The sequence below is a fragment of the Hemicordylus capensis genome, chromosome 1, assembly GCF_027244095.1.
Source record: "Hemicordylus capensis ecotype Gifberg chromosome 1, rHemCap1.1.pri, whole genome shotgun sequence".
NCBI lineage: Eukaryota > Metazoa > Chordata > Lepidosauria > Squamata > Cordylidae > Hemicordylus > Hemicordylus capensis.
Genome location: NC_069657.1, coordinates 382,260,134 through 382,284,581, shown reverse-complemented (window position 1 = coordinate 382,284,581; position 24,448 = coordinate 382,260,134). Strand labels below are relative to the sequence as shown.

At 43.1% G+C, this 24,448-nt stretch overlaps 1 protein-coding gene across 1 annotated transcript in view; it reads left to right on the top strand.

Moving 5' to 3' along the window:
- Positions 1–24,448, top strand: part of HEATR1 (HEAT repeat containing 1) — a 68,264-nt gene that overhangs the window by 41,674 nt on the left and 2,142 nt on the right. Inside the window, exons 31-44 of the mRNA XM_053300104.1 lie at positions 234–467; positions 580–706; positions 2,577–2,743; positions 5,845–5,891; positions 6,704–6,827; positions 7,359–7,499; positions 14,118–14,410; positions 15,026–15,176; positions 19,343–19,501; positions 20,035–20,169; positions 20,490–20,594; positions 20,681–20,849; positions 23,390–23,541; positions 24,083–24,241. Coding sequence (XP_053156079.1) covers positions 234–467; positions 580–706; positions 2,577–2,743; positions 5,845–5,891; positions 6,704–6,827; positions 7,359–7,499; positions 14,118–14,410; positions 15,026–15,176; positions 19,343–19,501; positions 20,035–20,169; positions 20,490–20,594; positions 20,681–20,849; positions 23,390–23,541; positions 24,083–24,241 — 2,163 coding nt within the window. The remainder of the gene's footprint in view (positions 1–233; positions 468–579; positions 707–2,576; positions 2,744–5,844; positions 5,892–6,703; positions 6,828–7,358; positions 7,500–14,117; positions 14,411–15,025; positions 15,177–19,342; positions 19,502–20,034; positions 20,170–20,489; positions 20,595–20,680; positions 20,850–23,389; positions 23,542–24,082; positions 24,242–24,448) is intronic.

The window sequence follows — 24,448 nt, the reverse complement described above, 5'->3', positions numbered from 1 at the left end:
TCAAAGTCACTTAGGTCTTAACACATTCTGCCATTCTTTCAAATGTTGGATCGGGCCTGACTTCCAACCACTTCTGGCTTCCAGGACCTCACCACAAATTCATACTGTGCTTTTAGCTTTGGTTTGTGGTTTAGGAGGAGTCTCATTTGTTTTGGTATTGCTTAGCATGAAACAAATGCTCTTCAGGTTGCATTTGCACATATGTATTAATACTTTGAATGTTTGCTTTATAGGCCGAGAAGGATAGTGATTCTTCAGAAACAGTGGAAAATGTGGAAGGGGTAGTGATTAAAGTAATTCGTGTGTTTGTGGATGCTCTGCCTCATGTACCTGAGCATCGACGCCTCCCAATCCTAGTACAGCTAATAAGCACTTTGGGAGGGGAGCAGTTCCTCTGGATTCTCCTAGTGCTGTTATTTGAACAGCATGTGACGAAATCAGTGACTTCAGTAGCCAGTGGAGAGAAGGTAAGGGCTGTTTTCTGTGGTGTACTTGTTCAAAACTGTATCATCAATGAATAATTTCCTTCTTGAAATGATGCACTTTCTTTTTCTTTCCCCCACTTTATCACTAATGCAGGATACTGTTTTGGAAACAGATACTGAATTCTGGATTTCTGTGTGCTGTGAATTTAGTGTAAAACAGCAGCTACAGAATTTGATGACTATGCTGCACTATTTAACCAAACTTCCAGAGAACAAAGAAGGTAATGTTGCCAGACAACTAACTTGCACACCTTTACCTGAGTCCAAACCAATTCAGCAGAAATTTTTGGATTTAAGCCAGTTGAGGTCCATTAAAGTGATCCCATGGGATTTAAATTGAGATGTGTGCAAGGATTCCTGCTTCCTTAAGTCGTTCATAACCAGATTTTCTTTCCAGAATATTTAGCATCCACACTTGAAGTGATTTGAATTATTCTCCATGGTAGTGGCTTCATGCTGCTAGCTTATGTGCAGAGGCTCACTGCACGGATTTAGTACTTTTTCTCTTCATGCTACTGCAAGCCATTTTGTTTTGTTTTGTTTTTAATGTGACCAGCAGGGATGGGAGGGGAGAAAATTAGTGGCTCTATATGGTGAACTCCTGCAGGGAGACACTTTAAAGGGATCTCTTTGTGGCTGCCTGCTTGTGGGAACTGGCCCTCAGAATGACAATTCGGAGTATGCTTCTATGTATATTCAGGGCACCAGCATTATTTCATGCAATACTAAAGATTCTACAATGAAGCCAAAAACAAGTGAATACATTTCATTGTCCTTATATTGTGTGTGGTTTCTGAGCACTCCTTTTATTATACTAGACAAAAATAAAGAGAGTGCCATTTGCTCAAGGGAGCAAAAGCTAAAGTGACTATTTTGTTCTTTCCCTCCTACTTTTAAAAGGTATCTAGAGCTTATCATTGGAGGAAAGAACTTAAAAACACGAAAGCTGTTCTACTAATAGCTAAAGAGATATAACTGATGGTCTTGGATGGGACATCTTTATTCTGCACACACACCTTTATTCTATTCTTCTTGACTCGTCAGCAGTGTTCCCTCTAAGAGAGATTCCCAGATGTCGTTGACTACAACTCCCAGAATCCCCAGCTTTTGCTTGAGGATTATTATTATTACTATTACATTTATATCCCGCTCTTCTTCCAAGGAGCCCAGGGCAGTGTACTACAAACTTGAGTTTCTCTTTCACAACAACCCTGTGAAGTAGGTTAGGCTGAGAGAGAAGTGACTGGCCCAGAGTCACCCAGCTAGTTTTATGGCTGAATGGGGATTTGAACTTGGGTCTCCCTGGTCCTAGTCCAGCACTCTAACCACTACACCATGCTGGCTATGATTATGGGAGTTGTAGTCAACAACATCTGGGAATCCCTCTTAGAGGGAACACTGCTCATCAGTTGCTACTAGTATTCCCTGAGTCTTAGCATCTGTCCCAGTCCCTGACCAGAAACCCACCTATTTTCCCTCAGAAGAGGCTTGTATCTGGAAGCTCGGGATTGCTCACTGACTTCCTGCTCTAGACAGGGCCAATCAGAAGCTTTTGGCTGGTAGGAGGGAGGGGCCAATTCCCCTCTGCTTCCATTCTGTAGCCAGCTATGAAAGTAAAGCTCCAACAAAAATGAGTTACTGTACTGTACCGTACTGGCTAGAAAGTCCCAGGTTAAGGTACTGAGGACACCCGCCTATAGCGTAGAGAGGGCAGATGAGGCGTAGTGAGGCCCACTGATCCGCTGGGTGGGGCGGATACAAACCATACTTCTGAGCACAATGACCTTTCAAGTAAGTGCTAATGGCTCATTCTACAAAGAGACAGTTGAGGCAGCCAGACAGTAGTTATACAGATCAAATAAATGTATTTGAGTTTCTAGAATTTATTTCTATTCCGAAACTTGGCATTTTATATTGCAAAACAGTTTTAAAAGAAATGGTTCTAGATAACCTGGCTACTCCAAGCTATACATCTCTCTTTTTGGCTGTTTGGTAGTGAGACCTTATAACTAGTGTGCATAGATGCATGCTCAAAGCTTTATTTTTTACAACTTTGGAAAAATAATATTACTTGTGGGGATCTTTTTATAGGTGAACATGAGCAAAAGAAATCAAGACTTCGCAAGACAAAATCAAACAGTCAAGAAATGGAGCTCTTTAATGTGGAGTCTCACTCTGGCAAACAGCTAAGGCATTTCAAATTCCTGTCAGTCTCTTTCATGTCTCAGCTTCTGGCTTCACACAGTTTTGTAAAAAAGGTGAGGCATATTGATTATGCTAAAAGTTTGATACTGTTACCTTTCCAGTTGATAATTTGCATTGGTTTAACATCATTTTCAGTGGAATTGTGTGACTCACAGAAATATTGGTGGACATCCAGCCTAATGTTGTACACACTGAAAAATGTGCACATGTGCACTAGGAGAGGGGCAATTTTTGTCAATTGTTCCTTCCATCTTCAGCCCCCGTGTATCCTGAAAATATGTCCCTAAGGATCCCACAACCGAAAATCTTCCCTCCCTTATTGCACGCACGCAACATTAGTCTGCATGACAGCCACTTCCTATTGTCTGCTGTCTTAGATTTAGTGCTGACTGATAGTGACTCACAGTATACTTGGCAGTGCGAAGTCAACTGCTATGTTTTACTTTATTTATTTATTGTAAAAAATTTCTACCACCTTCATTAAAACAATCTCAAGGTGGTTTACAAAACATTTTTTAAAAATAAAACTATAAAACAGTTACACAATAAAAATATTAAATTGGAATATTAAAATACAAATCTAATTTAAAGTTTTTAAAAACATACATAATGAGATCATAAAATACAGAGCAGCAGCAATAAAAACAACACTTATATAAAAGCCTGGGTAAAAAATCAAGATTTCACTTGCTTTCTAAAACTCTGATTGAGACGGATGCCAAAGTCTGAGGGCAATAACTGAGAAGGCCCTGTCCCGCTTGTATGACAGCCAAGCCTCCTTCGTTGTCGGCACATGAAGCAGAGCCCCCTCCTTAACCTCTCTCCTAGTGCACCTTAACAGCGGGCGGAAACCCTTGGGAGCAGGTGACCCCTCAGATATTCAGGGCCCAAACAGTTAAGGGCTTTAAAGGTCAAAATCAGCACCTTGAATTGGACCTGGAAACAAATTGGCAGCTAATGTAGTTTTTTCAAAATGGGTGTGATATGATCCCAGCTCTGGATAAAATCCTAGCTGCCGCATTTTGCATTAGCTTGTGACCAGATCTGTGGATTAGCTGTGGCCAAGAAAGGGACACAGCTGACACACTAGCTGAAGCTGTGCAAAGGCACCCCTGGCCACCGCCTCCACCTAAACTTCCAAAAGCAGAGCCTGGTCCAGCAGTACCCCCAAGCTGTGCACCTGCTCTTTTAAAGGGAGTGCAACCCCATCCAGAACCGTTCAAATTCCTTCGTCCTGATTTGCTTGCCTGCTGACCAACAGCACCTCTGTCTTGCCCAGATTCAGTCTATTAGCACATATCCAGCCCATCATTGCCTCCAGCCCCCAGCTCAGGACATCCATTTAGGATCAGGTGATAGGAAGAGATAGAGCTGAGTGTCATCTCTATACTGCTGACAACTCAGTCCAAGCCCCTGGATGACCTCTCCAGCAGTTTCATGTAGCAGTTTCATTGAGAGTCTTTGGAGTCAGGAGATATATAAAATAAATGAAATCAAATAATTAAATAAAGCAGCATGGGGGACAAAACTGAACCCTGCAGGACCCCACAGGCCAATGCCGAAGGAGCCATGCAGTAGTGCATCTTTACTCTCCCCCTGAGAAAGGACTGAAGCCACTCCAAAGCAGTAAAGGCAAACCTTGCCATTTGAGGACCCAACATCCACGTATCCACGGTTGGGTAATTGACACGTGACCCCAGCATACAGGGAACGAAAAAGGGTTAATTTCTGCATATCCGCAGTTTCCTAGTGGCCTGGAATGACCTTTGAGGTAATTTCTGGCTACCATTTTGTCAAACTGAGCCATTTTGTGGCTCTTTTGTGTTAACTGGCCCACAATTTTTTGTTGAAAAATCCACCTTTGGGGGGCATTGCTAGACAGCTGGGGACCCGCAGAGCACGGTGCGGCACTTCTTTCAATTTCCCTTTTCAACCATTTTTCAGCAGAATCAACAGGGACATACTCCCCCTGTCAAACTCCCACCGTAGATCATCCACTAGAGCAACCAAAGCAGTCACTCTACAAACTGCTCAGAGTTTATGAGCAGCATCTGCATGTACAGACGACTGCAAAAGTAGGGGCATTTTTGACCTTCATGTCCCAGGATGAGAGCAGGGATTTCAGTAAGGCACACAGAATGAACTTTCTTCGTGTTGCCTACCCTGGAGGAAATCTGAAGCACCACTTAGAGCTAGACATTCAATGGCAGACCCTGGGATCCAGTTCTGTGTGTGGACATTGGAAACAAAGGCAAAGGAGAGGGTAGCATTTGCCATATGTGCTTATTTGATTTGCATGCCTTTGTTAGATCCTAGGTTGCAAAAGTGGTGAGGTGTTAGGAATTTTAGCCATTAGTAGGGTATAGCACTATGCATGCTTACAAAACTACCACCATCTAGTTCCTCTGGGCATGAACCCTATCAGGCAGTGATAAAAAAGTGAGGAATGAAGAAGCCGAGGTCCTGCTTCTGCTAGTAAGTTAGTGTTCTGTTGCGTAAGAGAGACCCAGTTGAATGCAACATCAGTCAACTATATCTAGTGCTGTGTTTTCAAGAGTTACTGAATAATCATGGAGTCTAATTTTTTTTTGCGGGGGTGGGGCATGTTTTAAAATGGAAATGCAAGTTGATTTGGATTTTGAAAACTTCCAGATTCTTTGTTATGAAGTCAGATTTCATAAAACATGATGAAACTGCAGCCATTCCAGATGTTTCATCTGTTGCACATACAGGTGGACCTCATTATCCATGGGGGTTCTGTTCCCGCAGATTACCATGGATAATGAGTCATTGAAGTCTATGGAATCCAGTCTTCAAATAATTGCTGGAAAATCACCTTAAAAATGCAAAAAATGGGCCAAATAAAGTGTCCTACCGTTCTCCATGGGTCTCCTGTCATCCAGCAATGCCCCCCAAAGGTCCCAAATGAGGGGGAAATAGTGGATTTTTTTCAGTAGGGTGCCATTTTGTGAACTGCAAAACCATGATTTTTAGAACCGCGTATAGCGAGGTCCGCCTGTATAACACAGAATTGGAAACTAGTATAGTGCACACCGTTATGATGGAATGTGCACCAGAACACTGCTTCAAGCTGTTGCCATTGCTGGCTGTTTGTTATTGTCCAGGTAATTTTATTTTATTTTTAATCAACTAGGTAGCTGAATGTGAAGATGTTGAAGAGTTACAGCAGTTGGAGCAAAGGTACACTTTTTCTCCTACTGAGTGAATAAATAAGTTCAGATGCAGGCGGCAATAAATGATATTTCAGTGTTAATACTGACATTACTTGCTCTAGCCCTCCTGTCTCCTCAGACTTTTAAATATATTTCTAAATAGATGTGTGTTCATTGACCTGAAACTGCATTCTGTTCGTTAAATATAGAGCCAGCATATAACCAGTGGTTAGAGTGTTGGACTAGGACTGGGAAGACCTGAGTTCGAATCATCATTCAACCATGAAACTCACTGGGTGACTCTGGGCCAGTCACTTCTCTCTCAGCCTAACCTACTTCACAAGGTTGTTGTGAGGTTAAAAATAACCATGTACACCACTCTGAGCTCCTCAGAGGAAAAGCAGGGTATAAATGTAAAAAATAAATAAAATAAAAAACAGGTGGGAAGAAGATACTGCTGTGCTTCTGATGTTGAGTCTTATTGGACCCTAAAATAACTATTATTTTGAGGCCTCAAACCATTCAGAGTAGTTCAGCTTTTTCTCATTTTGTTTGAATGAAAAGAAACTTAAATAATCCGACCACTTAGCATATTGTTGAATATTAAGCAAGATTTTAGATATTTTTCATAGTCATTTATCTTTAGATTATTATGAAAAATAATCAGACAAGTTATATTTGAATCATAGAGAATTCTTAGCATTTGGAGTCCTTAACTAGAGTGTTCATTCTCTTGTAAACAGAATGACAAAATGCTTGTAACAAGGGTTTAATGTAGAACTGAAATCCTTTGAAAATTACAGTAACATTTCAATTTGTTTGGGGTTGTTTATTATCTAGATTATTAGAAGAAGTTCTTTGCTACATAAACACTGTGGCACACTCAGTGGAAAAAAATGCCAACACACCAACTGCGAAGTTCTGGAGAGCTCTGCTCAATAAATCCTATGATGTGCTGGATAAAGTAAGTTTTATAGGCACTGATTTTCTTACAGCTTGGGATGCGACTGTTGCATCTCCCCTGCCCTTTCTTTTACTGACAATTTTTTAGGGTAGTTTAAGGAAAAAGAACTTAATCTACCTTTTGGTGATTTCTCTAACAAGTATTAATATGAACATTTCTGTATTATTATGGACAGTAAAATAGAGTGGGTAAAAATCCTTGTTGTTCTAAAGTATTTAGGCATTAGACAAACTGAGAATAATGGATTTGACTGGTAAGCCTAATTTCAGTTCTAACACATCTCTGACACAATGGCGATTTTACTTTTCCATAAAAAGCAATATTACTGAACTCTGAAGTGGACAAATGCTTTGCCCGTTACACTTTGGGTGTAGAGGAAGTTGTTTTCTAGGGAAGAATGTTCTTGAAATACATTTAGCATGGAGGTGTGTTCCTTTTCCTAATTTTCTGCTAATGGAAGCAATCAAAACAGTATGACAGGAATCCACTTTTTAAACATGGTACTTTTCTGCTGCTTTTCTATCTTTCCAGGTCAATGCCTTACTGCCAACAGAAACCTTTATTCCCATCATCAGGGGCCTAATGGCCAATCAGCTGCCATCTGTGAGACGTAAAGCAATGGATCTCTTGAACAACAAGCTGCAACAACGTACTCAGTGGCAGAAAGCACAAGTAACCCAGCCTTCTGATTATCTCTGTTTCTACCACCATAGGAATTTCTCTCAAAATAATCTTATCCAATCTATTATTAAAAGGCATTAAAAAAAGAGCAAGAAGAGAAATTGGTTGTCACTATAAAGCAAAAGAAAGACAATGAAACATATCTTGCTGGGATAGTGCAACTTTGGTTTTGACTTGGAAAGTACAGTGGGTGGAGCTCAAAACCAGGATTGTCCATAAACAGAACAAGTTCCTTGGTTAGAGCTGGGGGTAGAAGGAAGAGCTCAGGCTAGTGAAGCAGTGGGTAGGTAACCCTTCTCTGTTGCTGAATGAGGACATCTCACGTAGGTTATCCTTCCCACGTACTCCAGTAGGCAGGACTGTGTTAATTAAGACAAAAAGCTTAAATAGCCTGGCAGTGTTCCTTCTAATTTTTATCATCAGTGAGTGGAAACAGTTTCGTTCTGGGTGGCAGTTTCAAGGCAGTGTGCGCACATAATTATTTCTCTCACACAGAAATGTATGTTTATACTGCGCCATGCATAGTGCGGCACATAAACTTTTTTTACACCCCCGCCCCTCTTCTTCCGCCACTTATTAATCAACACTGAAACTAGTTATTCATTACTAAGTACCATAAATATGGAAGGAAAAAGAAGTGTATTTTACAATTCTACTCTTTTATTACTAAGTATAATAAAAACAAGACAATACTTCAGATAGTTACTGGAAGTGATAATACTTCAATATTCAAATTAGTATGGTAGAAATAGTATTATCACACTGCTACAGATGGTAGGATAGTCTTATCACACTATTTTGTTTTATTTGATTGCCATTAGTCACCTTGGGACTATTTTAAGCAAGATAGAAAATAAATCTTCATCTCTGAAGAGTCCAAACACGCACTTTTGCCCTTAATAAATATTTAGATATAAAAAGAGAACTTTGGTAAATGACATTTATCTTAATACAATATCAATGATTTGTGCATGAGCTCTAGCTGGGTCTTAAGTTGAAGTTCAGAAAACAGTTTGCATCATGCTGAAGTCTGCAAGCTCCCAGGAGCCAGCTAACAAAGCTGAACTTAAAACTCGTTCCAGTACAGTATCAGTATATTATGAAGTTTCTTTCAGCTCTCCTGCCATGAATTCCCCCTCAAGGCAGAGCATATATTGTCCCATTTTCCATTTGTAGGGTATTCCCCCAACACCTAACACATGCAAAATGGGACAATGGATGCCATCACTCACCAACCAACAAGCTCCCACTTTCTCAATAGCTAAAAGCATGCAGCAGCATTTGGCAGCAATAAGTAATCTATGATTTTTAAAGCAAAAAAGTATGTTAGAGCTGCAAAGTAATTGTTATGAAACTTTAAAAAAACACTTTGGGACAGCAAACAAATCAAAGGAACTTCCCTGCCAGCCTGCTCCCTGCTGAGCGCTCTGTGCCTCTCTAATTGAGAATCAATTAGCATACAAAACGCTAATGCATTCTTTTGCTGCTGCAGAAGGCATTTCTTTTTTTCAGCCAAGGAGAAGTACGGGAACTTTTTTTACACTGAGGTTTTGGGTGTCAAGAGAGGAAAGCTGCAAGCCCGAGAATGAGAAGCACTGGAAACAGACAAGCTGGTTGAAGGGCAAAGAGAAGGAAGAGCCCACTGCAGGCGGGAAGAGGTGGAGGTGGTGAGGCAATGGGGAAAGGCGGCGGGGGGTGGGGAGCAACAGCTGCAGTGAGCAGCAGTTTTAGGAAGCTACGAATGTGCGTGTGTGCCCAGGCACGTGCCTTGGAAAGCTGTAGCCTGGGAAGGAGAACCCCTTCCATTTCTTATAGTCCTGCATCCAGCTCCAAAGGCAGCTTCTCTTTTCCAGCAAAGCTTCTCTTTCTCTTTCCATTGGTCTTAGTTTTCTCTTTCTTGTCCTTCGGCTCCTTTCTTTTGCTCTTCTTTCTTCTGCTAAAAATACACACCAAAAAAAACCTTTATTCTCTTCAGATCTCCTTCTCTCCTTTTCCCTTCTCCTCAGGGAGCACCAACCAGGCAGGATACGCCATGTTCTGCTCCCCAGGGGAAGAATATGACTTCTGCTCCCCTTCCTCCGAAAGCCCCGCAGCAGATAGTTGCGACCTGCTCTGCTGCCTCTGGTCTGCCAGCGACCACTAGGTCCTTGCTCGTGCCCAACTACAGGAGAGGAGGCATGGACGCAATGGAAAGCCGCTCCGGCCCTGCAGGGCCTCTGACCAGGAGCTGGTGTTCGCCATTTCGGGACCCTCTCCACTGCAACCTGGGATTGCTCTGGCAGGAGCACAAGGCCTCACCCTGCACTCGATACAGCCCATGAAACAGCTGCACGGGAATGACTCGTCTTCCTTTGGGGCACCTCTACCGGCCACACTGCCACCCACCGGCCAGTCACTGGAGAGACACAGCTGTAGGACAGGCAAACAGCAGAGGCCCCCATGGAGATGGCATTCCTCTGCTGCTGCCGCCACCGTCTCACATAGCCCCGGGAGACCCAGGCCAGTCAGACACAGGCACGAATGGGAGCCCAGCCAGTTCTCCAACACCTTTGCTCCCATGGCAGGATCTGGATGATTAATGCTGACAGAACTGGTGAGACCTGGGCCTTCCTGCCCACCCCCTCCTGCCCTTTGAAGTCCCAGCAGCATGGCAGACCTAGTTTAAGGGCATTTTGCAGTAGTCCCTGGTGCAGCATAATCTGCCTAAACTGGCCAAAAAGAGGGGCAGGTGCAGGGATTATTCATTGTCCTCATCTTCCTCTTCCTCTGATTCCCCTAAAAAGGGAGGGGGGAGTCTAAACAGAGAGAATCCATTAAGTCACAGAGCTCCAAAAAATCCATAAGCCATAAGCAAAATAAGGGGGCCAAGACTCACCATCCCACTCATCTGCAATCTCGGGGTATGAGACCCCAGATCTCCATCCTAAAGAGCCGGATCTAAACCCATGAAACCAGGGCTGCTTATTGAAATTGACACACCAGATGCTATCCCAGATGCCCCTGATAACCCAATAGCAGGGACAGAGGACACAGATGTAGATGGAGACTCTAGGGAGCAAGGTGAATGGTCAGATCAGATGATCAGACTTCGGAACCCATCCCCAGGTCTTTCCGTCTTTTCCCACCAGTTTAGAGTCCCTAATGAAAAAAGGATTGAGTTGGCCCTAGAGAAGGGCCATGAAGCAGCATCCGTGTGTGTGTGTGTGTGTGTGTGTGAGAGAGAGAGAGAGAGCGAGAGAGAGCGCCAGCCTCCACTGCAGCTTCTGTCATGGCACAGGCATCCCTCCTGTGGGTAGATAAATTTCTTCAATTCCCTCCTACAGATAATCATCCTCCAGAGACAAATACTTTTGAAAATACAAAAAGTACAAGCTTTTAATTCAGGCGTGACCTTGAACTCCATTAGCTTCTCCTCATGCTCTATGGCTTCAATTGGAGTGGCACGGAGGAACCTATGGCTTAAGTACTGGCAGGTGGATTCTGCATCATGCACCAAGTTCACTGCTTCCCCTTATACTGTGACAAAACATTTCAGTGATGCTGCACTCCAGGAGGTCCCGGTGGAAACAAAGGATAAATGCAAGGTGCTACCATCAGCCCCTCACAAAGACGACAGACAACAACCACGAAGGCTCTTCCAGTCTTTTTGTTCCCTTTGTCCCAATTTTAGACCTCAGAACAGACACTCTAGAGTCCAGTGTCCCTTCTGTAAATACTGTGCCCCAACTTCAACAGACCACAGAATCCGTCACATCAATCCTTCATGTCGCAATCCAAGGCAAGACAACCCTCCTGACAAACAGCCACAGAGCATGGGCAGTCATCTCTCTGACTTCTTCCACGCATGGGAAACCAACATAATGGATCAATGGGTCTTCAACATCATCTCGCACAGTTACAAAATAGAGCTCATCTCCTCCGGGGGCGTTCTCAGAGGCGGTGGGGGGGTGTCTGCAGAGGTGTCGTCCCCCCCCCCCCCCCCAGCCTCCAATCCATCCAAAACCTGCCCATTCGGCCGTTCTTCAGCCCATTCAGGCTTTTCCCCGTGGCAGCCATTTTGGAGGTCGCTGTGCCTGTGTGGCCTGGGTTCAGACCCCGAACTGAACCTGTTTGCACGTCTCTACTCCTGATTCGGCTCCCTTCCAGCTCAACCATGAGGTCGGATGTCAACAACATCCTTCAAATGCTATCCGACCACAGATACCTGGTCAACCAGACCAAGAGCCAACTCCTTTCCTCCACTCATATTCACCATTTAGAGTAATAATAGACACTTCACGGGATCTTCTCATTCCTCCTCAGAACCGTATACAAGACATTATGCTACTGATTTGCAAGGTGATTGCCTTACCTATAGTGCTTGTCCTCATTCTGGCCAGACTTCTGTGCCTTAGGTTGGCATCCCTGACAGTGGTACAGTGGGCCTGTTTCCACCTGTGCTTCAATGGTTTGTTCTACCATATAAGACTGACATAGCTGGTTGGACACCCACCAGAGTCAAGCTCCCATCACATGTAGTCCATTCTTTTCACTGTTAGACTCAACCATCCCATCTTTCCCACAGTCAGACTTTCCTGGACCACTCCAGGGAGAGCTGACAGATGTGAGTCTCTCTGGCTGGAGGGCACACTGTCTATAGCATTCGGTGCAAGGGAAGTGGACTCCACAGAAGCGAGCCCACAGGATAAATTGGTTGGAGCTCAGTGCCATTATTTTAGCCCTTCAGTCGTTCCAACAGCTACTACAGGATCAGCATGTCATGGATAACACAACTGCGAAAGCCCATGTGAACCAACAAGGGTGCTAAAGAGTCAGGTCACTACATCAAGAAGCCTTACTCCACTGGGTGGAATCTCACCTAGCCTTGCTAATGGCCCATCATGTCAGTGGGATCCTCAACGCTCGAGTGGATTGGCTCAGCAGGAAGGAGATCCAAGCAACCGAATGGAGCATCAATTCTCATACCTTTGCCCTGATCACTCAAGCCCTGGGCATTCCATGGTACTTCTCCTGCTTCCCATGCGAGGGCGCAGAAGCGGTGGACGCACTATTGGTTCCATGACCTCCGGTTTTCCTGTACACCTTTCCACCCATACCTATCCTCAGCCGCCTGCTCCATAGAATTTGGCTCCTCCAGGCCCAAGTCCTGCTAGTGGCACCACACTGGCCTCGAAGGCCATGATTTGCAGAAATCCTACGCCTGGCTGTGGAGGGCCCATGGTTTGTTCCAGTGACTCAGGACCTTCTTCACCAAGGCCCTGTCCTTCACCATGATCCAGCATGGTTCAAGCTTGCCACCTGGCAACTGAACAGAACATCCTGAGCTGCCATGGATATACTCCCAAAGTTCTGGACACTATTCTTGGCTTCAGAAGGGTATCTGCCAATCCACATTTACCAATCTACATGGAAGGTTTTTCTTTGGTGGTGCAGACATAATGCCCTCTCTGGTCTGCCAGAACTCCTCTGTTTTCTTGATCAGGGCAAACATGCTCAAGCGGCAGGCAGCTTTGTTGGCAAATCTCTTGTCTGCCTCCTCTACTAAAGGGCTACACTCACTTCTGCACCAAGCGATTCCTCAGAGGCACCTCACTACTCTCTCTGCCAACCATCCACAGATTTCCTTCCTGGGATCTTCACTGAGTCCTGCACGTCCAACACAAACTGTCCTTAGGTCCATTCTGCTCCACCTGCTCTCCTTCACCAATCTCAGGACATAGTTCTCCCTTTATTCCGCCCTAAGCTGAGGCACCCTAAGGAGAATGATTGCACAAGCTCAATGCCCACCACTGCTTGAAGGTATATAACTTTCACACAGATGCCTTGTTTGTCTTGTTTTTACCTTCCTCAGTGGGGCAGAAAAACTCTTCAACTACTGCCACATGTATATCCCTGGCATGCAAAACTTGCAGACGTCACTTAACATCACAGCGCACTCTACCAGATCAGTGGCAGTGTTGGTGGCCTTCTCGACGAACACTTTACTGGCAGAAATCGGCAAAGCCATCACTTGGACATCCCCATCCATATTCACACGTCACTAGAAACTCGACTTATACCACTCTTCACAAGTAGCTTTTGGCAGACATGTTCTCCAACACGTTCTTCCACCCCGGTAGACACAGACGCTCCCACCCGGATTCTTAACTGTGGCATGTCCCACATGAGATGTCTTCATCCAGCAGCAGAGAAAAGAGTGTTGGTTACTCACCGTGAAGGCTTCATCTTGCTGCTTGATTTGAGGACATCTTGACCCACCCGTCTGGGCATCTGCATCGACTGGGAGTGTCTTTTTCCTTTGCTTCATTCTGTACCTTGGACATTGCTCTTATGAACTGGGAGGGGTTCTCCTTCTCAGGCTATGTAAGCCTTTTTATCTTAATTAAAATAGTCCTTCCTACTGGAGTACATGGGAAGGATAACCCACACAAGATGTCCCCAAATCCAGCAGCAAGAAGAAGTCTTCACGGTGAGCAACCGATGCTCCTTTCCCTGAGTTTATTTGCAGACATGCTTAAGTGTGCCTCTTGGACAGTGAGACTCCACTTCATTAACTTGGAACTGAAGCCTTGGTGAGCAGTGATTTACTTCTCTAATGTTTAATTGCAGGTTGAACTGCTGTTAGAAATGGTTCCTGCGCTCATTGCGGTTGTACAGCGTAACGTGAGTGAGGCTGAGCCGGAGCAAGCAATCAACAGGCAGACAGCTTTATTCAGCCTGAAGCTGCTGTGCAAATGTTTTGGTGCAGAAAATCATACGACATTTCTGCCTGTGCTGCTGATGGCCATCGATGTGATTTCTTCAGAAAGGAAGGAAGAAAGAAATGTCACAGGAAGTGCTTTGTTGTGTGCAGCTGAGGTCACCTGTACACTGAAAGCACTAACAATACCTCACCTCCAAAGGTATAATGTTCATGCATAATAAATAGCAACAATAATACTTAACATTAATATAGCATTTTAGAGTATTTACAGCACTTCATGTTGATTATTTTCAGCAATTCTTAGAATAGTTCTGTAAGGTAGACCAGATATTATTATTTCCCTTATTACAGATGTGGGGAGTAAAGCTGAGAGAATCATGAGTTCATGATGAAGGCAACATTTGAACTGGTGACCTAGCAGCCTTAGCCTGTTCACTGTGCTAGCTTATGTATCTAAAACCTTTTGCTTTGATTTGCTTAGATATATTAGGAGTATTCCTCCTATGGTCTATATATGTGGGTGAAAGTGTTCCATTGTCAGATAGTGTCTGCATATTTCTGGACAGATAATATTAAGCAATAAGCAATTCTTACCAAGCTAGTCTTTCCAAGATGAAACTTAGGCAGATGTTCCATCTTTGCATTTTCAAGAAGATTTAATTTGTAATTAGAATTACTTTACCTTTTAATATGCTTTAAAACTTTCTGCACTGAAAGATATTTAAGTAGATTGATATGGAGAGAGCCTTACTTACTGGGATGGAGGTATCTTTGGAAATGAATTGATACATTTTTGTGTGTGTGTTACTTGTAGGCTTATGCCAGCATTACTGAAGACACTGAAACACAAGAAGGAGTTGGTTGTCAGTGAAACTTACTTGCTTAGCGCAGTGATGGCTCTGTTGAAGGTTGTGGAAACATTGCCCCACTTCCTCAGTCCATACCTGCTAGATACTTTGGTGCAGGTAGGTAGTATGTTTTAATATAGATATAAAGAATTCTTAATCTTTCTGTATTTGTTTCTTTTATTTGTGAATTGCCCCAAATCTCAGTCTCTGGGCGATTTACAACAACATAAAACAAATTAAAACAGACATAAAAAGCATAAAATGATTTTAAACCATATGTCTGTTTAAGTTTGGGTGAAAAAAAAGTGTCTTTAAAGACTTCTTAAAGGTTGTCAGAGATGGGGAGGGTCTTATTTCAGTAGGGAGAGCATTCCAGAGTCTTGGGGCAGCAACAGAGAAGGCCCATCTCAATGGACAATGAGACTCATGGTGAAGAAGACGTTCTCTGAAATACCCAGGGCCTAAGCTGTTTGCTGGTTATAACCAGCACCTTGTATTTTGCCCAGAAACATATTGGTAGCCAGTGTAGTTCTTTCAGTACAGGAGTAATATGGTCTCCTCAAGATGACCCAGAGACCAACCTGGCTGCCGTATTCTGTACCAACTGCAGTTTCCAGACTACGTACAAAGGCAGCCCCACATAAAGCACATAGCAGTTGTCAAGTCTGGAGGTTACAAGCATATGTACTACTGTTTTGAGGTTGTTTTTCTCAAGAAATGGACGCAGCTGGCATATCAGCTGAAGCTGATAGAAAGCACCTTTGTCCACCGCCTCAACCTGAGACACTAGAGAGAGGTTTAGATCCAGAAACACTCTTAGACTGTGTACCTTCTGGGGGAGTGTGACCCCATCCAGAACCAGCAGATCAGAATTGTCACCTGAATTCCAGTCCCACACAATAAGTACCCCTATCTTATCTGGATTCCATCTGTTACCTCTCATCCAGCCCATCGCCACCTCTGGGCAGGCATTTAAGGAGGTTATGCCTTCTCCTGATGTTGACATAGAGAAATAGATTTGGGTGACATCAGAATACTGATAACACCCTGCACCAAATCTCTTGATTGTTTTTACTGTATTGTGTGGAATGTTAACTGTTTTTGTTCTGCCTTATATCATGTTTTAAATTATGTACACAGCCTAGAGATGCACATATCAGGTGGTATTAAAATATGATAGATAAAAAAGGGTGAATGCGATCTGACAGATACCCTGGTCCCAAGCTGTGTAGGGCTTTGAAGGTCAAAACTAGCACTTTGAATTTAGCCCAGAAGCAGACTGGCAGCTAATGAAGCTTCCGCAGGATGGGTGTAATACTCGAAAAGCAACTAGCACCCATGAGCATCCTTGCAGCAGCATTCTAGACTAGCTGAAGCTTCCAAACCATCTTCAAGGGTAGCCCCACACAAAGTGCATTTCAATAATCCAATCTGGATGTTACCAGTGCATGCGTGACTAAGATTAGGTTGAACTTCTCCAAATAGCGTTGCAGCTGGTGTACAGCCATAGGAAGCAAGGAATACACATAGAGAATAAACTTGAACAATTTCAAGTCAGTAGAACTTATTCACTAGTGACAATACAAGCCGCAAAGAATTTAAGTTGCAGGTAGACAGACTTGGCTTAAATATTTGGAAAGGTTTCCCAGCAATACAAGGAGTTAAGCAGTAAAAGAAACTATATAGGAAGTTTTAAATTTTCCCCTTCCCTTAAAAAAAATAAATGGCAAAACTGAACAAACTTCTCAGTCAGAGATGCTTTAGGCAGAGGTTATCCCATCTTCAGAGAGGGCTTGCAACTAGATGCCCTGGTGGCGCAGTGGTAAAACTGCCGCCCTGTAACCAGAAGGTTACAAGTTCGATCCTGACCAGGGGCTCAAGGTTGACTCAGCCTTCCATCCTTCGAGGTCGGTAAAATGAGTACCCAGAATGTTGGGGGCAATATGCTAAATCATTGTGAACCGCTTAGAGAGCTCCGGCTATAAAGCAGTATATAAATGTAAGTGCTATTGCTATTGCTATTGCTAGATGACAGGACCATTTCTAATTTTATTATTCTGTGACTTAGAATACAGAGCACACACACTTTCCAAAAGCTAAGATACAGATCAGAAGAAACCAACTACACACAATACCTAGTGCGTTCTGTATTACACAGAAAAATGAACAGATTTATTTAATTCATAGAGAAGCTGGATACATCTTGTTGAATGTAAAATGAAAGAGCCTTTTGTTGAAAAGTGGCATATAAATATTTGTAGTAGCAGCAGCTAGATAGGATCTTTTCCATCAGGGGAGCAATAGCTTATTGGTAGAGCATGTCTCACTCATAAAGGCCCCAAGCTCAGTAAAGGAGCTTGGAAAAAGGAGAAAGGAAAAAGACATCTGTTGGATGTTTGAGAGACCTGCTGCTGACAGAGTAGACAGTACTAGGCTAGGTCTAACTCAGTAAAGCACGATATATCACTGGGTATGATATATCACTGTACGATTCCAGTTGGTGTCGATTGTGGGAGAGTGTTCTGCTACCTGGCCCCTTTCTTGTGGGGTTCCACAGGGCTCAGTCCTTGCTCCCATTCTCTGTAATATCTGGTCTCCCAGAGATGTAAGTTTGGGCGGGGTATAATTTTGATGAATGAATGCATACATACATACATACATGAAGCTGCTGGGCTTGGAGTGAGTTTTCATCAGTATGTTGATGATACTCAGCTTTATATCTCTACCCCTGGCCAAACAGGTGATGCCGTATTTGTGCTGGCTCAGTGCCTAGAGGCTGTTAGGACCTGGATGGGCCAAAACAAGCTCGAGCTCAATCCCTCCAAGTACGAGTTGCTCTTGTTCAGTTTGCGATCTGGCCAATTGCCATGTGTGAGTTTATCTCTTGATGGGGTTGTGCTTCCCTTGAGAGAGACAGTTCGTGATCTGGGGGTGGTCCTGGACTTGTGGCTCCTGCTTGTTCAGCAGGTGGAGGCCGTGGCCAGGACTGCCTTTGCCCAGCTTTGGCTGGTTCACCAGTTACGGCCTTTCCTCGACTGGCAGGCCCTAGCAACAGTAACTCATGCCTTTGTTACCTCTCGTTTGGATTACTGTAATGCGCTCTACTTAGGGTTGCCTTTGAAAACGATTCGGAAGCTTCAGCTAGCCCAGAATACAGTGGCCCGCCTCCTCATGGGTGGCCGTAAATTTGACAGTGTCACACCTCTTTTACAGTTGCTGCACTGGTTGCCTGTTTGCTTCCAGGTCCAATTCAAGGTGCAGGTTCTCACCTACAAAACCCTTATGGCCTTAGCACCTGTATATCTCCAGGATCACCTCTCGCGGCCAGTTGTATCCCATCTTGTGAGGTCTTCTCAGCTAGCCCTCCTTAGTGTCCCGGGCCCTGGTGTAGTACATGGTACCTGGGCCCATAGGAGGGCCTTCTCAGTGACCGCTCCTCTTCTTTGGAACACTCCCCCCCCGATTCGTTCAGCCCCCTCCCTGGCTGCTTTTAAGGCCCTTCTTCAGACCCACCTATTTTTAAGGCCCTTCTTCAGACCCACCTATCCTTTTAAGGCCCTTCTTCAGACTCACCAGGCGTTTGCCCTTTAATAATTTTTTATTTTTCATGTGTTGTTGTTGGTATTTCTGTTGTTCATTGCCCAGAGTCCTTGGAGGAGGCAGTATATAAGAAGTTTCTATTAAATAAATAAATATACGAACTCCCTTTTATCTTGGTATTCATGGTATCCTTTATAGATTCTGACAAACTTCTTCTCTAACATCACTTTTCTCCCTACTTGTCGCCCTCTAGTAGTCAAGACACTACTAGACACACTTCTCTCCAACCACCAGGAGGCAGGCTGGTCTTAGGAGGCATCTCCATCTTCCTTCCAGAAGCCAGTCTATGTTTCTGCTTCCACAGTGAATGGATGCAGGCTCTTGGTCCATTCATAGGAGCCAGTTAGAAGTGGTTTAGTCCCCCCAGAGACACATTTGCTGTACTTATTCTTTCTGATGCTTTTTTCCTTCCACATTCTGTAAAAAAGATTTATTAAAAGATTGACTCATTGATACCTCAGCTTTCTGCAATTCCTCCTACTTATTTTCCATACAAGGTTTTTCTCTTCAGTACTGAATTCCACTTCTCAGTATTAATTGGGTAGGAGATATTTTCTTCTTCTTCTTGGATTTAAATATTGTGCTGTTGAATAAAGCTATCAAGTCTACATATTATAATTTTTAAGGTTTTAGTGCGCTAACCTTAGCTGAATGGTATACTTTTTGTTTTGGTACCCTGATAGGTGGTCCATCTGGAAAGAATTGCAGTTGAAATGGGTCCTTCATCTCATGTGAATATACGTGTGATGTCTCTGAAAAATACTCTAGCAACAAAACTTCCAGCAAGAGTTCTTCTTCCAGTAATTGCAAAATGTTATGATAAAATTGCAGATACTTGGAAGGTTAGATATTATTTAGTTATTCATTAAAGTAAATGTGCTTATGAGATAAAAATATTTTATATTAAATCAAAATTTTGGAATAGAATGCATACTACAAACCAAGTGGCTTCATTCATGTGGGAAGGGCGAGAGGAGGTGGGATTTCATGCACAAAGGCCAACTTGTTTTAGAGAGACGCTGGTTGAGACTGACAACTCTCATCTGTGCTTTAGTATTGTCTTATATTTGCGATTTGTTTCTGTAATTTGATGCTCTTTTTAGCATTAAATAGTGAGAGACAGAGGAGAGGAGAGGGATCATTGTAATGTGAAAGAAATATGAACATTTCATAATTATTAGTAATATTAAAAACTAACTTTTCAATTTCATACTGAGAAATCCTATGTCAAGCAAAATATTTCCCCAAAAGGTAAATTTGTCATCATTTGTTTTTTAAAAAATAAACATGAAAATAGTTTAGAAATAGGTTTTGTCCTCAGTGATGGTATAGACATTTGCCTATCAGTCACTTGTTTTTGTTTTTGTTTTTCTAGAACTATCTCGGTTCTGTTATGGATATTCTGAAGGAACATATTATAACTTTGGAAAAAGATCAGCTCAGTGCCCATCAATCTGAGCTAACAGCATTTTTTATGAAGGCCTTGAACTTCAGAGCTGAGCACTCTCAGGTAATGTATGGCTTCATGGAGCAAGCATGAATATAAAAGGTCTTTACTACATGTGTCAAGTTACTTTTTAATCACTCTCATTGAAATACATTGGCTGCAATTCTGCACACAAGATGCTTAAATCTCATTGAACAATGTAATTTAAGAAACCTAACTTCTTAAGAATTGCACCTGAAGCATTGTACAATAACCAGTTACTAAAAAATTATTGTGAATATAAAAGCCAAGCATGTCCTTTAATGTAAAGCATAGTAAAAACACAGATTGAAATATCATAATGTTGCTGTAAATCCTTTGATACCATCTGTTTTTTGTCATAGGATGATCTTAAAGAAGTTGGGAAAATAGAGACCCATATTATCAGTTGCTTAATTAGCATGGTTATGAAGCTTTCTGAAATGTCTTTCAGGCCTCTGTTCTTCAAGGTAGGATTTTGAGGTGTGCTTTCATCCAAGCAATATATATTTGCACTCCCAGTAATTTGTATAAACATTAAATGTCTCTGTTTCAGCTCTTTGATTGGTCCAAAACAGAAGATGCCTCAAAAGATCGACAATTGACTTTCTACCGGCTGGCAGACTGCATTGCTGAACAGCTAAAAGGGCTGTTTACCCTCTTTGCCGGTCATTTGGTGAAGCCCTTTGCAGACACTCTGAACCAGATCAATATTTCCAAAACAGGTAAGTTTCCTATAGCATTATAAAAATGTTAGATTGATTGATTTTGCCTTGTTAGAAAGCAGGGCCATTCACTAAGAACAGCCCTGCTGGATCAGGTCTATGGCCCATCTAGCTCAGCATCCTGTTTTGCACAGTGGCCCACCTTATGCCCCTGGGAGCCTACAGGCAGGAGTTGAGGGCATGCCCTCTCTCCTGCTGTCACTCCCCTGCAACTGGTATTCAGAGGCATCCTGCCTCTGAGGCTGGAAGTGGCCTATAGTCCTCCAACTAGTAGCCGATGACAGAGCTCTCCCCCATGAAGTGATCCAAACCCCTCTTAAAGCCATCCAGGTTGTTGGCTGTCACTACATCTTGTGGCAGAGAATTCCACACGTTGATAATGCATTGTGTGAAAAAGTACTTCGGTTTGTTGGTCCTAAATTTCACGGCAATCAATTTCATGGGATGATCCCTGGTTCTAGAGTTATATGACAGGGAGAAGAATTTCTCTCTATCCACTTTCTCCACACCATGCATGATTTTGTAGACCTCTATCATGTCTCCCCGCAGTTGTCCTTTTTTCTAAACTTAAAAGCCCCAGGTGCTGTAATCTTTCCTCATAAGGAAGGTGCTCTAGGCCCGTGATCATCCTTTTTTAGATGTGGTGACCAGAACTGTACGCAGTTCTCCAAATGTGGCCACACCATCGTTTTGTATAAGGGCATTATAATATTAGCCGTTTTATTTTCAGTCCCCTGCCTAATGATCCCTGGCATGGAATTGGTCTTTTTCACAGCTGCCGCTCATTGGGTCGACATTTTCAATGAGCTGTCCACCACGACCCCAAGATCCCTCTCCTGGTCAGTCACCGACAGCTCAGATCTCATGAGTGTACACTTGAAGCTGGGGTTTTTCGTCCCAATATGCATCACTTTACACTTGCCAACACTGAACCGCATTTGCCATTTTGTTGCCCACTCACCTAATTTGGAAAGATCGTTCTGGAGCTCCTCACAATCCGTTTTGGATTTCACTACACAAAAGAGTTTGGTATCGTCTGCAAATTTGGCCACCTCGCTGCTTACCCTTACTTATAGATTATTTATGAATAAATTAAAAAGCACTGGTCCCAGTACAGATCCTTGGGGGACCCCACTTTTTACTTCTCTACATTATTAAAGGTCTCCATGTATTTACCCTCTGCTTCCTGTCCTTCAACCAGTTAGCAATCCACATATGTGCTTGTCTCCTTATCCCATAACTGCTACGTTTTCTCAGGAGTCTTTGATGAGGAACTTTATTGAGAGCTTTTTGGAAGTCCAGGTATACTATGTCAACTGGTTCCCCTTGATCCAAACACTTGTTGACACTCTCAAAGAACTCCAAAAGGTTTGTGAGGCAAGATTTCATTTTGCGGAAACTATGCTGGTTCTCTCCCAGCAGGGCCTTTTGTTCTATGTGCTTTACAGTTTTATCCTTGAGGATGCTTTCCATCAGTTTGCCTTGAACAGACGTTAAGCTAACCAGCCTGTAATTTCCTGGATCGCCCCTGGATCCCTTTTTGAAAATTGGTGTTACATTTGCTACTTTCCAGTCCTCTGGTACAGAGCCTGATTAGTTTAGGTAGTCTACCTTAATTGCAAAGTATTTTGCTGAATACCTTCTTAGCTGAAAGTAAATCATTAGATATTGCTGAGGACAGATACCTTAGAGTTGGGATCTGTATGGAAGAATAGGGTGCTATACAGAATAATGTTGCTCATAGCCGTAGGAGCTATATAAATAATGCTTTAACCACAATATAGGAGAACCCCCGTATCTGCGGTTCCATTACTTGCGGTGTCACATATTTGTGGTTTTAAAATAGGAGACGAGCCTCCTTAACTGTGAGTAAGGGGTTCACGTATCCATGATTTTTGCTGATGAGCAAGAGGGGAGAAAGAAGAAAAGGAGTGAGATCTTATCTCTCCCAGGCCTCGCAAGTCTCATGAGACCTGGGATTTGGACAGATTCCCAGGTCTCATGAGACTTGAGGCCTGGGAGGGATAAGAAAGCCCTGGCCGGTCAGTGATGAGGGCCAGATCTCAGAGGAAGACCTTCCTTGTTCCGGCGGTCCCCCAATTTGTGGGGATATTGCGTTAGATTCCCCGCTGCAGGGAGAGAGGGCAGTGCTAGAGGAGCATGTAGAGCAGCGGCTGTTCGATCTCCGCTGCAGGCAGTAAGGAGAGAGGACAACACTCAAGGAGTACGTGTGCGGCTGGTGGCAGTGGCACTTTTCTTCTTTCTCCCCTCTTGCCCCCACTGGGGAACCTAATCCCCAGGTTTCCATTGGATTAACGTCCCAACATTTGCGGTTTCATTATCTGCAGTCATGGGCTGAGAACCTAACTGCCGTGGATAACAAGGTCCACCTGTATGTTTACAACTAATATAATGACATTCTCTGGTCATTTGTAGCTTGTACAAACTGAATCCACTGCAAGTGGAAAACTATTCTGGTGATGGTTATACAATACAGGTGTCTAATTCCTATCCATCTCCTTTATTATTTTCATATGCAGATGAAGCTTTCTTTGATTCTGAGAACACTGAAAAGAGCTGCCTATTATTACAGTTCATCCTGGACTGCCTGCACAAAATCTTCCTTTTTGATTCTCATCATTTTGTGAGCAAAGAGAGGGCAGAAACATTAATGGTGCCTTTGGTCGATCAGGTATCGTTCAATAAATTATTGCTCAATAGCTGGACAACAAAGACATCTGTTACTCCCTTAATTGATTCTCTCATGTCCATGATTAGTTAAAATGTGTATATGGAGATGAATTGGTACTTCTTGTTTCATTGTTTATTTTCCATTCTGTCGTCAATGATCTCTTTAATATCTGTATGAAACCACTGGGTGAAGTCATCAGGAATAGAGATTTAGGGCAGGGTATTATCAATAAACTAATGACACCGAAATCCATCTCTCCATGTTATCATGATCAGGCAATGGTATTCTCTCTGTAAATGCCTGCCTGCAGCCGTAATAGGCTGGGTGAGGGATGATACATTGAAGTTGAACCTAAGCAAAATGGTGGTGCTTGTTGAGGGAGTGGGTGGTCATAAGCTGAAGGATGGGATGATTTGTTTCATTTTAATTTCTGGTCACTGATTAGGTGACTGGCGAGGACTTTGGTGAGGCTGGCTTGCACAATATTGTAAAAATATTCATTCTTTTCACTTTGTGTATATACATATCTTTCTTTCAATAGCTGGAAAACATGCTTGGGGGAGAAGAGAAGTTCCAGGAGAGAGTGACAGTGAACTTGGTTCCATGTCTAGCGCAATTTGCAGTTGCAATGGCAGATGACTCTCTGTGGAAGCCACTTAATTATCAGATTTTGCTGAAGATGAGGCATGCATCACCTAAGGTTTGTGGCAGAAATTGATTTTGAATGAATGCCATGTTTGAGCAATCCAGTTTGGCTAAGATGGTGGTTGACTGTGTGCTTAATGCTTGTCCTTTGAGAAGGTACAATAGTGAGTACAGATATAACCTACTCTAATAAATGAGGGAGCAGGCTACTGCTGAGTGTTAAGTGAAGAGTGCAATAATAATGCTGGTCAGTCTTAAGTAT